The sequence below is a fragment of the Tachyglossus aculeatus genome, chromosome 7 (genome assembly GCF_015852505.1).
Source record: "Tachyglossus aculeatus isolate mTacAcu1 chromosome 7, mTacAcu1.pri, whole genome shotgun sequence".
NCBI classification, from domain to species: domain Eukaryota; kingdom Metazoa; phylum Chordata; class Mammalia; order Monotremata; family Tachyglossidae; genus Tachyglossus; species Tachyglossus aculeatus.
The window spans coordinates 8,488,076-8,502,423 of NC_052072.1; the positions used below are offsets into that span (position 1 = coordinate 8,488,076).

General features: G+C 44.5%; 1 protein-coding gene across 1 annotated transcript in view; it reads left to right on the top strand.

Moving 5' to 3' along the window:
• NBEAL1 (neurobeachin like 1) overlaps positions 1-14,348 on the top strand; it is a 209,359-nt gene that overhangs the window by 156,178 nt on the left and 38,833 nt on the right. The window contains exons 37-41 of the mRNA XM_038748824.1: positions 109-257; positions 3,920-4,053; positions 5,167-5,268; positions 9,989-10,084; positions 11,845-11,969. Coding sequence (XP_038604752.1) covers positions 109-257; positions 3,920-4,053; positions 5,167-5,268; positions 9,989-10,084; positions 11,845-11,969 — 606 coding nt within the window. The remainder of the gene's footprint in view (positions 1-108; positions 258-3,919; positions 4,054-5,166; positions 5,269-9,988; positions 10,085-11,844; positions 11,970-14,348) is intronic.

The following is a 14,348-nucleotide window of genomic DNA, read 5'->3' on the forward strand; positions in this document are numbered from 1 at the left end:
TGGGCCTCCGTCGACTCGTGGGTGTCCCGTGTTCCCATTTCCCTGGGCAAGGAGGTTTTCCGTCCCTTTCCGTCGGAGTGAGTGAAAGTATTAGTTTTCTCTCGGCAGAGATGAGAAGGATGAAGAGAGTCAGAAAGAAAAACTGATGCTGTCGGAAGACTGCGAACTCATCACCGTTATCGACGTGATCCCGGGCCGATTAGAAGTCACCACTCGGCACGTCTACTTCCACGATAGCAGCATTGAAAAAGAAGACGGTGAGTTGATTGAGGAAGATGGATTGTTTTCCGAGTCGTGCCATTTCTCTGAAATGGCCAAAGCAGTGCAATAGATCGGGAGTAATGAAATTACAGTCGCTCGGTAGGCTTGGGCAGTGTGTTTTTAGACTGTGAGCCCGCTGTTGGGTAGGGACTGTCTCTGTATGTTGCCAACTTGGACTTCCCAAGCGCTTAGTACAGTGCTCTGCACACAGGAAGCGCTCAATAAATGCGACTGATTGATTTTAAGAGAACAATAGGAAAGTAATAGAAAACAGAAGATTTTAGAATAAATTCTAAAAAAAACCAAACGAACCAAAAAATGGCCAAATGAGGGAGCCAAATGGATATCTTCAAACCAGGTCTTATTTACAGTATAGGTATGTTCTTTCCTGATGATGTAAAAGGTTGAACGGAGAGAGTCAGTAGAAATATAAAATAGACTCTGAACTTTGTATTCAGAATGATTCCATTTCTTTGTAAGAGACAAGTGAAGAGCAGTTGCAGAATATTTTCGGTTGTCTTGTAAGGAGGACGTTCAGCCATCTTAAGCTTCCAACCTCTCCGGTGTCCTGTCCATGTTTCACTGTGCTGCCCAGATCATTTTTTCATTTATCTTCCTCTTATCTGTAAATTACTCTGTGTCTGTCTCTTCCAATTAGATTGTAAGGCCCTTGAGAGCAGCGCTCAATAAATACGATTTATTTATTTATTTATTTATAAAATTTATTTATTATTTATTTAGTTATTTTACTTGTACATATCTATTCTATTTATTTTATTTTGTTAGTATGTTTGGTTTTGTTCTCTGTCTCCCCCTCTGTCTCCCACAAGCTTACTCTGTGTCTGTCTCTTCCAATTAGATCGTAAGCCCCTTGAGAGCAGCGCTCAATAAATATGATTTACTTATTTATTTATTTATTTACTTATTTATAAAATTTCTTTATCACTTATTTATATATTTTACTTGTACATATCTATTCTATTTATTTTATTTTGTTAGTATGTTTGGTTTTGTTCTCTGTCTCCCCCTTTTAGACTGTGAGCCCACTGTTGGGTAGGGACTGTCTCTATATGTTGCCAGTTTGTACTTCCCAAGCGCTTAGTACAGTGCTCTGCACATAGTAAGCGCTCAATAAATACGATTGATGATGATGATGATACGATTGAATGAATGAATGAACAGTGCTCCCCCTCCTCCCCCTCCCCACCCCCCACCCCCCACCTGACCTCCTTCCCCTCCCCACAGCACCTGTATATATGGATATATGTTTGTACGGATTTATTACTCTATTTATCTATTTCATTTGTACATATTCAGAGAAGCAGCGTGGCTCAGTGGAAAGAGCCCGGGCTTTGGAGTCAGAGGTCATGGGTTCAAATGCCGGCTGCTGTGTGACCTTGGACAAGTCACTTCACTTCTCTGAGCCTCCGTTACCTCATCTGTAAAATGGGGATGAAGCCTGTGAACCCCCGTGGGACAACCTGATCACCTTGTATCCCCCCCCCAGCGCTTAGAACAGTGCTTTGTACATAGTAAGAGCTTAACAAATGCCATTATTATTATTATTCATTCATTCAGTCGTATTTATTGAGCACTTACTGTGTACTAAGCACTTGGAAAGTACAAGTTGGCAACATATAGAGATGGTCCCTACCCAACAACGGGCTTACAGTCTAGAAGGGGGAGATTATCTACCTAAGTTGCGCTCTTCCAGATGTGTAGTGGTAGTATTTATTGAGCACTCACTCAATCACCTCACCTCACCTCACTACTCTCCTACTACAACCCATCCCGCTCACTTTGCTCCTCTGATGCCAACCTTCTCTCTGTGCCTCAGTCTCATCTATCGTGAGATATCAGTGGCGCTGACCTCTCGCCCCCCTCCTGCCTCTGGTCCGAAATGCCCTCCCTCCTCGTATCCGACAGACAGTTACTCTACTTCCCGCTTGAAAGCCTTATTCATCATCATCAATCGTATTTATTGAGCGCTTACTATGTGCAGAGCACTGTACTAAGCACTTGGGAAGTACAAGTTGGCAACATATAGAGACAGTCCCTCTAAGTCTGTAGGTACTCACTCTACTCTCACAGCACTTCTGAACGTGACCTGATCAACGTCATCCTTATCGGTGGTATTTGTTGAGCGCTTGCCGGGTGCAGAACACTGTACTAAGCGCTTGGGAGTGTAAACACAACAGGGTTGGTGGACAACGTTCCCTGCCCTCGTCGAGTTTGCGGTCTAGAGGATTCTCAGTTTTTTCCTCTAGCTGTTATTTATTCTGACGTCTGTCTCCCACGCTATATTGTAGGGTCTTTGAAGGCAGGGATCAGGTCTACTTATACTGTTGTACTCAGCGCTTAGAACAGTGCTTTGCACATAGTAAGCATAGTAAATCTTTTAGACTGTGAGCCCACTGTTGGGTAGGGACTGTCTCTATATGTTGCCAATTTGTACTTCCCAAGCACTTAGCACAGTGCTCTGCACATAGTAAGTGCTCAATAAATACGATTGATGATGATAGTAAGCGTGTAATAAGTAATAATAATAATAATGATGGCATTTATTAAGCACTTACTATGTGCAAAGCACTGTTCTAAGCGCTGGGGAATTTCCAAGGTGATCAGGTTGTCCCACGTGGGGCTCACAGTCTTAATCCCCATTTTACAGAGGAGGTAACTGAGGCCCAGAGAAGTGAAGTGACTTGCCCAAAGTCACACAGCTGACAAGTGGCAGAGCCGAGATTTGAACCGATGACCTCTGACTTCAAAGCCCGGGCTCTTTCTGCTGAGCCACGCTGCTTCCCTAAGTACCATTATTATTAAATTAATTAAATTAAAATTAATTAATTAAATTATTATTATTAAGTGTTATTATTGTTATTATTATTGTTATTATTATCAAGAACATAGAGAAGCAGCATGGCTCGGTGGAAAGAGCCCGGGCTTTGGAGTCAGAGGTCATGGGGTTTGAATCCCGGCTCTGCCAATTGTCAGCTGTGTGACTTTGGGCAAGTCACTTCACTTCTCTGGGCCTCAGTTACCTCATCTGGAAAATGGGGATTAAGACTGCCAGCTCCAAGTGGGACAACCTGATCACCTTGTAACCTCCCCAGTGCTTAGAACAGTGCTTTGGACATAGTAAGCACTTAATAAATGCCATCATTATTATTATTATTATTATTATTATTATTATCAAAGAATTTAGTACAGTGCTGTGTACTCAGTAAGCACTTAATAGATAACATTAATAACCTGATCACCTTGTAACCTCCCCAGTGCTTAGAACAGTGCTTTGGACATAGTAAGCACTTAATAAATGCCATCATTATTATTATTATCAAAGCATTAAGTACAGTGCTGTGTACTCAGTAAGCACTTAATAGATAACATTTATTGATTGAGTGATACCAAACTAAGAGGGGTTCCTTGCCCACCAGGAACATGCCGGGGAGAGAAATGTAAAAAATATGTATAAATACAATGCAGTGCCCTGCATATTATTAGTATTATTGACTGACCGGTTTCAGCAAAAGCCATTCTCCAACCCAGCATGAAATCTGAGCTAATGCCTCAGCGGGAAGGCGCCAGAAAATGGTCAGGGGTTATTTTTTCTGCGTTTCTTATGACCCTTCAGTCATGGAGATCTTTGTGCTTGCAGGGATAGGGTTTGATTTCAAATGGCCCCTCTCTCAAGTCCGAGAGATCCACCTGCGGCGATACAACCTGAGAAGGTCCGCCCTGGAGATCTTCCTCATCGATCAGTCTAACTGCTTTCTCAATTTCAAAAAGGAGGTAAGGATAGGCATAGTGGGGGATACTTCTATAACTCTGGACGGGGGGCTGGGAGGATGCCTTATTTCCAAGATTTGATGGCATGTTATGCTGCAGGATATCCCTAGAGCAGAAGGTTTTTGTATTTCCTTTCACGGAACGAGCGGAGGTCTGGTGAGAAAGTCCGAAAAGACTTTTTTTTAGTGTGTTTTTAGTGTGTTTTTTTTAGTGTGTTCCTTCAAAGTGTCTCGGGAGTTGCTCATTTCTGCATCCAGAGCAAGACTTAGTAGAGAGAGCTTACTCCCTTCCGAGCCAGGTTAAAGGTAATGAAACTGTTCTAAAAGGAAAAAAAGCCACTTTTTGAAAGACTAGGATAAAGCATAGAGATTAGGCGATGTTATTCACCGGTCCAAAAGTATGATTCTTTTCCTTTTGGTTGATCTTGTTCACCGTAACTCTGTAGCTTGAGCTCAGAGGACTTGAAGCAGAAGAGTTCAGTCCTGATGAGTCTAACAAAAATTGGTTAAAAATAGAAAACAATAGGATCTTCCTACTACATGGTCATGCCTAGGAACAGAAGTTTTCCATCGGAAACTTTTGGTAGTTTAAGGATAATGCATTTCAATAGAAGTGGGATTTTATGCAACCGAAGAAAGCTTAAAATAAGCAGAATTATGTTCATTTTACTTGCCAGCTGAGTGTACCATATCTCATATCCACTGTAACCCAAATGTGAAAATGGCTTATTTTAGGTGAATGTGAAATACGAATCTGAAAATGAGTCATTTTAGTAAAAGATCTAATTTTACTGAGCATTTTTAGGCTTAACACTGAGGTTTCTGTAGATCTACTATAATAAGGGAGTTTTTTGAAGTGCTAGGAGCCATAAGCACAGCCAAGAATGTACATTATGCAACAACATTTAGTGGTCGTTAGAGGTAGATTTTCATCTTTCAGCTCAGAACACGGCTAAACAGGCCAGTGGGGAAAACATTTTCCTAACCAAATTACAGGAGGGTGATTATACTCAAACCATCTTATTTTTAAGATGCTCCTCGGCATAAAAAAACAAGATATCTCTGCTAGGATTTGTAACCATCACATAGTCATTGTAAAATGTTTATCTTGTAACAGGTCAGAAATAAAGTGTACAGTCGACTTTTGTCTCTTCGCTCCCCAAATATTTATGGGACCCGATCACCTCAGGAGCTATTTAAAGCATCAGGATTGACACAGGTAAGAACTCGTAGACTGTGAGCCTGCTGTTGGGTAGGGACCGTCTCTATATTTTGCCAACTTGTACTTCCCAAGCGCTTAGTACAGTGCTCTGCACACAGGAAACGCTCAATAAATACGAATGAATGAATGAATCATCATCATCATCAATCGTATTTAGTGAGCGCTTACTGTGTGCAGAGCACTGTACTAAGCGCTTGGGAAGTACAAGTCAGCAACATTTAGAGACAGTACCTACCGAACAGTGGGCTCACAGTCTAAAAGGGGGAGACAGAGAACAAAACCAAACATACCAACAAAACAAAATAAATACAATAGATATGTACAAGTAAAATAAATAAACAAACAAATAGAGTAATAAATAAGTACAAACGTATATACATATATACAGGTGCTGTGGGGAAGGGAAGGAGGCACGATTGGGGGATGGAGAGGGGGACAAGGGGGAGAGGAAGGAAGGGGCTTAGTCTGGGAAGGCCTCCTGGAGGAGGTGAGCTCTCAGTAGGGCCTTGAAGGGAGGAAGAGAGCTAGCTTGGCGGATGGGCAGAGGGACTGGGGGCATTCCAGGCCCGGGGGAGGAAGTGGGCCGGGGGTTGATGGCGGGACAGGTGAGAACGAGGTACGGGGAGGAGATTAGCGGCGGAGGAGCGGAGGGTGCGGGCTGGGCTGGAGAAGGAGAGAAGGGAGGTGAGGTAGGAGGGGGCGAGGGGATGGATGGATGGACAGCCTTGAAGCCCAGGGTGAGGAGTTTCTGCCTGATGCGCAGATTGATTGGTAGCCACTGGAGATTTTTGAGGAGGGGAGTAACATGCCCAGAACGCTTCTGGACAAAGATAATCTGGGCAGCAGCATGAAGTATGGATTGAAGTGGGGAGAGACACGAGGATGGGAGATCAGAGAGAAGGCTGATGCAGTAGTCCAGACAGGATAGGATGAGAGCTTGAATGAGCAGGGTAGCGGTATGGATGGAGAGGAAAGGGCGGATCTTGGCAATGTTGCGGAGCTGAAACCGGCAGGTTTTGGTGACGGCTTGGATGTGAGGGGTGAACGAGAGAGCGGAGTTGAGGTTGACACCAAGGTTGCGGGCTCGTGAGACGGGAAGGATGGTAGTGCCATCAGCAGAGATGGGAAAGTCAGGGAGAGGGCAGGGTTTGGGAGGGAAGACAAGGAGTTCAGTCTTGAACATGTTGAGTTTTAGGTGGCGGGCAGACATCCAGATGGAGATGTTCTGAAGGCAGGAGGAGATGCGAGCCTGGAGAGAGGGGGAGAGAGCAGGGGCGGAGATGTAGATCTGGGTGTCATCAGCGTAGAGATGATAGTTGAAGCTGTGGGAGCGAATGAGGTCACCAAGGGAGTGCGTGTAGATCGAGAACAGAAGGGGACCAAGCACTGAACCTTGGGGAACCCCCACAGTAAGGGGATGGGAAGGGGAGGAGGAGCCCGCAAAAGAGACTGAGAATGAACGACCGGAGAGATAAGAGAAGAACCAGGAGAGGACAGAGTCTGTGAAGCCAAGGTTGGATAGCGTGTTGAGGAGAAGGGGGTGGTCCACAGTGTCAAAGGCAGCTGAGAGGTCTAGGAGGATTAGGACAGAGTATGAGCCGTTGGATTTGGCAAGCAGGAGGTCATTGGTGACCTTTGAGAGGGCAGTTTCCATGGAATGTAGGGGATGGAACCCAGACTGGAGGGGGTCGAGGAGAGAGTTGGTGTTGAGGAATTTGAGGAAGTGCATGTAGACGGCTCGTTCAGGGAGTTTGGAAAGGAATGGTAGGAGGGAGATGGGGCGATAACTAGAAGGTGAGGTGGGGTCAAGAGAGGGGTTTTTTAGGATGGGAGAGACATGGGCATGTGTGACGGCAGAGGGGAAGGAACCAGTGGAGAGTGAGCGGTTGAAGATGGAAGTTAAGGAGGGGAGAAGGGATGGAGCGAGAGATTTCATGAGATGAGAGGGAATGGAGTCAGAAGCACAGGTGGCCGGAGTAGCACTTGAGAGGAGGGAGGATAGCTCCACTGAGGACACTGCTGGGAAGGATGGGAGAGTAGCAGAGAGTGTTGAGAGCCGGGGGGTTGGAGAAGGGGGAGAAGTGACTTTGGGGAGGTCGGACCTGATGGATTTAATTTTGGTAATGAAGTAGGAGGCCAGATCGTTGGGGGTGAGGGAAGGAGGAGGGGGAGGAACGGGGGGCTTGAGAAGGGAGTTGAATGTATGGAAGAGCTGGCGGGGGTGATGGGCATGGGTGTCAATAAGGGAGGAGAAATAGTTTTGTCTGGCAGAAGAGAGGGCTGAGTTAAGGCAGGAAAGGATAAACTTGAAGTGAACGAGGTTGGCATGGTGTTTAGACTTTCACCAGCAGCGTTCGGCAGCTCGAGCATAAGAGCAAAGGAGGCGGACAGTGGCAATGATCCAGGGAATGAATGAATGAACTTCAGCAGTAGGGGCAAGTGAATGTCGTTTATATTGTGAGCAATAACCAAAATGAGTTGCTTAATACTTTTGAGGGTAATAATAGTAATAGTGATGATGGTGGTATTTGTTAAGCTCCTAGTGTGTGCCAAGTACTGTACTAATTGTGGGGGTGAGTAGGTGGGGCTCACAATCTCAATCCCCATTTTCCAGATAAAGTAACCGAGGCACAGAGAATAATAATAATAATAATAATGGCATTTGTTAAGCGCTTACTATGTGCAGAGCACTGTTCTAAGCGCTGGGGAGATACAAGGTGATCAAGTTGTCCCACGTGGGGCTCACAGTCTTAATCCCCATTTTACAGACGAGGTAACTGAGGCTCAGAGAAGTTAAGTGACTTGCCCAAGGTCACACAGCAGACACGTGGTGGAGTCGGGATTCGAACCCATGACCTCTGACTCCAAAGCCCGTGCTCTTTCCACTGAGCCACGCTGCTTCTCTAAGAGAAGTGAAGTGACTTATCCGAGGTCACACAGCAGACACGTGGCAGGGCCGGAATTGGAACCCGTGGCCTCCTGATTCCCTACCCCTTGTTCTATCCATAATTTCGTGCTGCTTCCAGCATTGATTATGTTATATGGCCTGGGAATTTGATTCTCTTTTCCTTGATCAGTGAGAGGAGGAAAGCAGCGAGGCAGTGATGGGCTTGGTTCCAAGTGATGGAATCAATCAGTGGAATTTCTTGAGTGCTGTGTGCTGAGCATCATCATCATTCGTATTTATTGAGCGCTTACTGTGTGCAGAGCACTGTACTAAGTGCTTGGGAAGTACAAATTGGCATCATATAGAGACAGTCCCTACCCAACAGTGGGCTCACAGTCTAAAAGGGGGAGACAGAGAACAAAACCAAACATAGTAACAAAATAAAATAAATAGAATAGATATGTACAAGTAAAATAAATAAATAAATAAATAAAGAGTAATAAATATGTACAAACATATATACATATATACAGGTGCTGTGGGGAAGGGAAGGAGGTAAGATGGGGGGGATGGAGAGAGGGACAGGGGACTGCGCACTGCACTGGAGTAGGAGAAAGAAAGGAAGGAAGGAAGGGAGAGAGGAAGGACTTGTACTTCCCAAGCACTTAGTACAGTGCTCTGCACACAGTAAGCGCTCAATAAATACGATTGGCTGATTGACTGACGGGGATTTACAGCCCTGGGAGTGAGAAGGACCTGGGTTCTAATCCCAGCTTTGCCACTTGTCTGCTTTGTGACCTTGGGCAAGTCATTTCATTTCCTCTGTGCCTCAGTTGCCTATCTGTAAAATAGGGATTAAGGCTGTGAGCCTGATGTTGGGCAGGGTCTCTGTCCAACCCTATCAGCTTGCTTATTCCCTCCCAGTTCTTAGTAGAGTGCCCGGCACATAGTAAGTGCTTAACAAATGCCACAATTAGTATCGTTATTGTTGGAGAATCAGCGTGGCTTAGTGGAAAGAGCACGGCTTTGGAAGTCAGAGGTCGTGGGTTCTAATCCTGGTTCTGCCACTTGTCAACTGTAAGACTTTGGGCAAGTCTCTTAACTTCTCTGGGCCTCACGTGGGACAACCTGATTACCTTGTAATAATAATAATAATGATAGCATCTATTAAGGGCTTACTATGTGCAAGGCACTGTCCTAAACGCTGTGGAGGTTACAAGGTGATCAGGTTGTCTCACATGGGGCTCACAGTCTTAATCCCCATTTTACAGATGAGGTAACTGAAGCACAGAGAAGTTAAGTGACTTGCCCAGAGTCACACAGCTGGCAATTGGCTTCTAGACTGTGAGCCCACTGTTGGGTAGGGACCGTCTCTGTATGTTGCCAACTTGTACTTCCCAAGCGCTTAGTACAGTGCTCTGCACACAGTAAGCACTCAATAAATATGATTGAATGAATGAATGAATGAGTTGGCGGAGCCAGAATTTGAACCTTTGTCCTCTGACTCCAAAGCCCGTGCTCTTTCCACTGGGCCATGCTGCTTCTCTATCTCTCCCAGTGCTTAGAATAGTGCTTGGCATATAGTAAGCGCTTAATAAATACCATTATTATTGTTGTTGTTGCTATTATTATTATTACTAATAAGCACTTGGGAAAGTGCAATATAACAGATGTAGTAGACATGTTCCCTGCCCTCCAGGAGCTTACAGTCTAGAGGGGAGATGAGCCACTTTGCCTGTAGCAGATGCTCGTCCTCTGGGATCCCTGGAGCCACTCCAGAGGGCAGGCATTAGATGATTTCTGATTTTTGCCCTTTCCTTCGCCTTATAGAAATGGATCAACAGAGAGATATCAAATTTTGATTACCTCATTCAGTTGAACACTATGGCAGGACGAACTTATAACGACCTTGCCCAGTATCCTGTGGTAAGTTGTTCACTTCTCCTTCTGTCTTCTGGGGTGGTTTTAAGCCGATGGAAATAATAATGTTAGCACCGCTAAGAGATTCCCAGACGAGGGATAGATTCATAAAATGAGCCGTATTTCGTCTCTCCTGTTACAGAAACGTCACCTTTTTCTCACCGTTCCCATCCCTCCCCTTTTTAGACTGTGAGCCCACTGTTGGGTAGGGACTGTCTCTATATGTTGCCAATTTGTACTTCCCAAGCGCTTAGTACAGTGCTCTGCACACAGTAAGCGCTCGATAAATATGATTGATGATGATGATGATGATCCCTGCCACAATAAGCTGCGTGGCCTAATGGAAAGAGCACGCACGTGGGAGTTAGGGAATCGGAGTTCCAGTCCTGATCCACCTGCTGTGTGACCTTGGGCAAGTCACTTAACTTCTTTGTGCCTCAGTCTCCTCAACTAAATCCTCAATACAATCCCATGTTCCTAGTGAATTTCCTTCCCACTGAATTTCAAGTCTAAGTAGTTCCACTGACTGCATTATTGATTAAAATGCTGAACATTTTTTTCCACTCTTACTGTCTACCACCAGGAGATAAGTTTGGCCATAAAGCACCTGTTTCCTCTCCTCCTCCCCTCCTTCTCCTTCCCACAGCACTTGTATATATATAGTTTATTACTCTATTTTACTTATACATGTTTACTATTCTATTTATTTTGTTAATGATGTGCATATAGCTTGAATTCCATTTGTTCTGACGATTTTGACACCTAATTTACATGTTTTGTTTTGTTGTCTGTCTCTCCCTTCTAGACTGTGAGCCCGTTGTTGGGTAGGGACTGTCTCTATATGTTGCCGACTTGTACTTCCCAAGCGCTTAGTACAGTGCTCTGCACACAGTAAGCGCTCAATAAATATGATTGAATGAATGAACGAACTGAAAAATAGGAATTCAAGGTCTGTTCTCCCTCCTACTTAGTCCGTGATCCCCATGTGGGACAGGACTGAGTCTGACGTGATTATCTTGTATCTACCCCACTGCTTAAAGCAGTGCTTGGCACAGAGTAAGTGCTGAGCAAATACCAAACGATTATAATAATTATTTAAATACCCATGTGAAGATCAAATGCTTTTATCTCCCACTTCATAAGTTTTAACACATCAACATTCTTTCACTGATGAGGCCAGATTTATCCAAATATCATGTGCTTTCCTCCCCAAATTGAGAAGCAGGGTGGCTTAGAGTAAAGAGTACAGAGTTGGGAATCAGAGGACCTGAGTTCTAATCCTAGCTAAGCCAATTTGTCTTCTGTGTGGCCTTGGGCAAGTCAGTCCACCTCCTCTGTGCCTCAGTTACTCCATCAATAAATGGAAATTAAGACCGTGAGCCCCCTGGGGGACCCGATTATCTTGTATTTACCCCAGCACTTAGTACAGAGCCTGGAGCATAGTAAGTACTTCACAAATACCATCAAAAAAAAATTGGGGGCAGCTGTTTTTAAATCAGTTTGCTTTGGAGGAAATCACGGATAGGATATTTCTTGGATTCCATTTCCCACCCTGAGGATGGGGCTTCAGCGGCTCCAGTTTGAACCTGCCCCTGATTCAGGAGCATTAGCATTGGAGTAGCAGGCACATCCCGACTTTTGTAAAGAAAAACTAGACACACATGTGGGAATAGCGTACGGACCAAAATGGTAAAATAAGTCTCCGCTGCTGTGGATGCCACGTGTCTCCAGATGGAAACGATGGTTCCTTTTGAATTATTTTCCAGTTTCCTTGGATCCTGCGGGATTATACTTCCGAAGAGTTGGATTTGAATAACCCCGCCGTGTTTCGAGACCTCTCCAAACCCATTGGGGTGGTGAATGAAAAGAACGCCAAAGCTATGCAAGAAAAGTAAGACCGTTGTTCCTCTTCGTTAGCCACCTGGTAGTTCGCTGTCGTCAGCAGAATACGCGGCACGTTATTTGGAACCGCGGTATACACATTCTGCAAACTGCGGAAGCGAGAACTGTGGATAATGCGCTGAAATGAGAGCTGCTAAATAGCCATCCACAAACTAGTGAGCTGCTAGCGCCTGGAGGAGCAAATGTTGAATTCTCATAGTTGTGCCTGTGAAGATCTAATGTAGCGGCATTTTGACTCGTTAGAGTTTTGACTACTTAGAGGAGTGGTGTGTGTGTGTATATATATATAATATATATGTGCCTCCCAATACCAATTTGTTGTCTGTCTCCCCCTTCTAGACTGTGAGCCCGTTGTTGGGTAGGGACCGTCGCTATATGTTGCCAACTTGAACTTCCCGAGCGCTTAGTACAGTGCTCCGCACACAGTAAGCGTTCAGTAAATACGATTGAATGAATGAATGAAAATACCAGCGACTGTATATTGTATACAGTGCTCTGCACATAGTAAGCGCTCAATAAATACGATTGATTGATCTAGTCCAGAGCGTAGTATGGTGCTTGGCACGTAAGTGCTGACAAGTACCGTCGTTATCATGATTATTCCCTCTCCCGTGGTTTGCTCTCCGAAAGCTATCCCGTGGGAAATGGCCGTTAGGAAAATGAGTTGGCCAGGCATTCCGGGATTCTCTTCCAGCGGTAAGTTTTTAATAGGATATTTTGAAATGGACAACAGCTTTACATTTAGCTTTCAAAAGGGTTCTTTAGCTTTTCGGAGATTTGGGGCCCTTTTTTTGGTTGTTTTACTGATTCTTTTGCGCAGGATTTTCTTATTGCCTCTGCAGACTAGGGAGGCATCTGTGTAATCAGGCATCTTTTCCTTAACAGTTTCCTTTCTCTTCATCAGGCAAAGTCACAATCCAGTTTTGGTGGTATCTGGCTGATTTAGGAAAGTAACATGTCTAGTGAATGGGGCGGTTTCCATTTATTCACAGAGGAAGCCATAATAGGAATGAGATTTTTCCATGAGCGAACAGTTCAGTGGGATTTTTCTAGCTTGTTCCAATTCTGTGCTAGTTCAGCTTCATTGTGTGCATGGGTCGTCATCATCATCATCATCGGTGGTATAGAATGATAGAAAAACCGAGTGGCTTAATGGAAAGAGCCTGGGCTTAGGAGTCAGAGGTCATGGGTTCTAATCCCGGCCCCGCCACTTGTCAGCTGTGCGACTTTGGGCAACTCACTTAACTTCTCTGGGCCTGTTACCTCATCTGTAAAATGGGGATGAAGACTGTGAGCCCCACGTGGGGCACCCTGATGACCTTGTATCTACCCCAGCGCTTAGAACAGTGCTTGGCGTATAGTAAGCGCTTAACAAATACCATCATTATTATTATTATTTATTGAGTGCTTACTATGTGCAGAGCACTGTACTAAGTGCTCAGGAGAGTACATTCCAATACATTTGGCAGACACATTCCCTGCCCACAGTGAGCATACACTCTAGAGCGAGAGACAGACTTTAGTATAAGTCATTTATAATATGTAATTTAAACACCCGTTGTGGGCAGGGGTTCTCTCAATTTTTTGCTGAATCGTACTTCCCAAGCGCTTCGAAGAGTGCTCTGCACACAGTAAGTGCTCAGTAAATATGATTGAAAGAAAATAAATAAGAAATAATGATGAAATTTATTAAGCGCCTACTAAGTGCAAAGCACTGTTCTAAGCACTGGGGAGGTCGCAAGGTGATCAGGTTGCCCCATGGGGGGCTCACAGTCTTCATCCCCATTTTACAGATGAGGGAACTGAGGCCCAGAGAATCAATCAATCAATCGTATTTATTGAGCGCTTACTGTGTGCGGAGCATTGTACTAAGCGCTTAGGGAAGTACAAGTTGGCAACATATAGAGACAGTCCCTACCTAACAGTGGGCTCACAGTCTAAAAGGGGGAGACAGAGCACAAAACCAGACATCCTAACAAAATAAAATAAAGAGAATAAATAAAGACAATAAAATAAAATCAAATAAAAAGAGAATAAAGAGAATAAAAAATAAAAGAGAAGTGAAGTGACTTGCCCAAAGTCACACAGTCGACAATTGGCAGAGCCGGAATTCGAACCCATGACCTCTGACTCCAAAGCCCGGGCTCTTTCCACTGAGCCATGTAGGTACAGAATGAATGAATGAATGAATGAATGAATGACGGGCCTGTGGACCCTGTTGGGGGTTGGCTCCCCAACCGCCGCCCCACTAGACTGTAACAACAACACAGATTTATTACTCTATTTATTTTACTTGTACGTATTTACTATTCTATTTTATCAGCGTGTTTTGTTTTGTTGTCCGTCTCCCCCTTCTAGACTGTGAGCC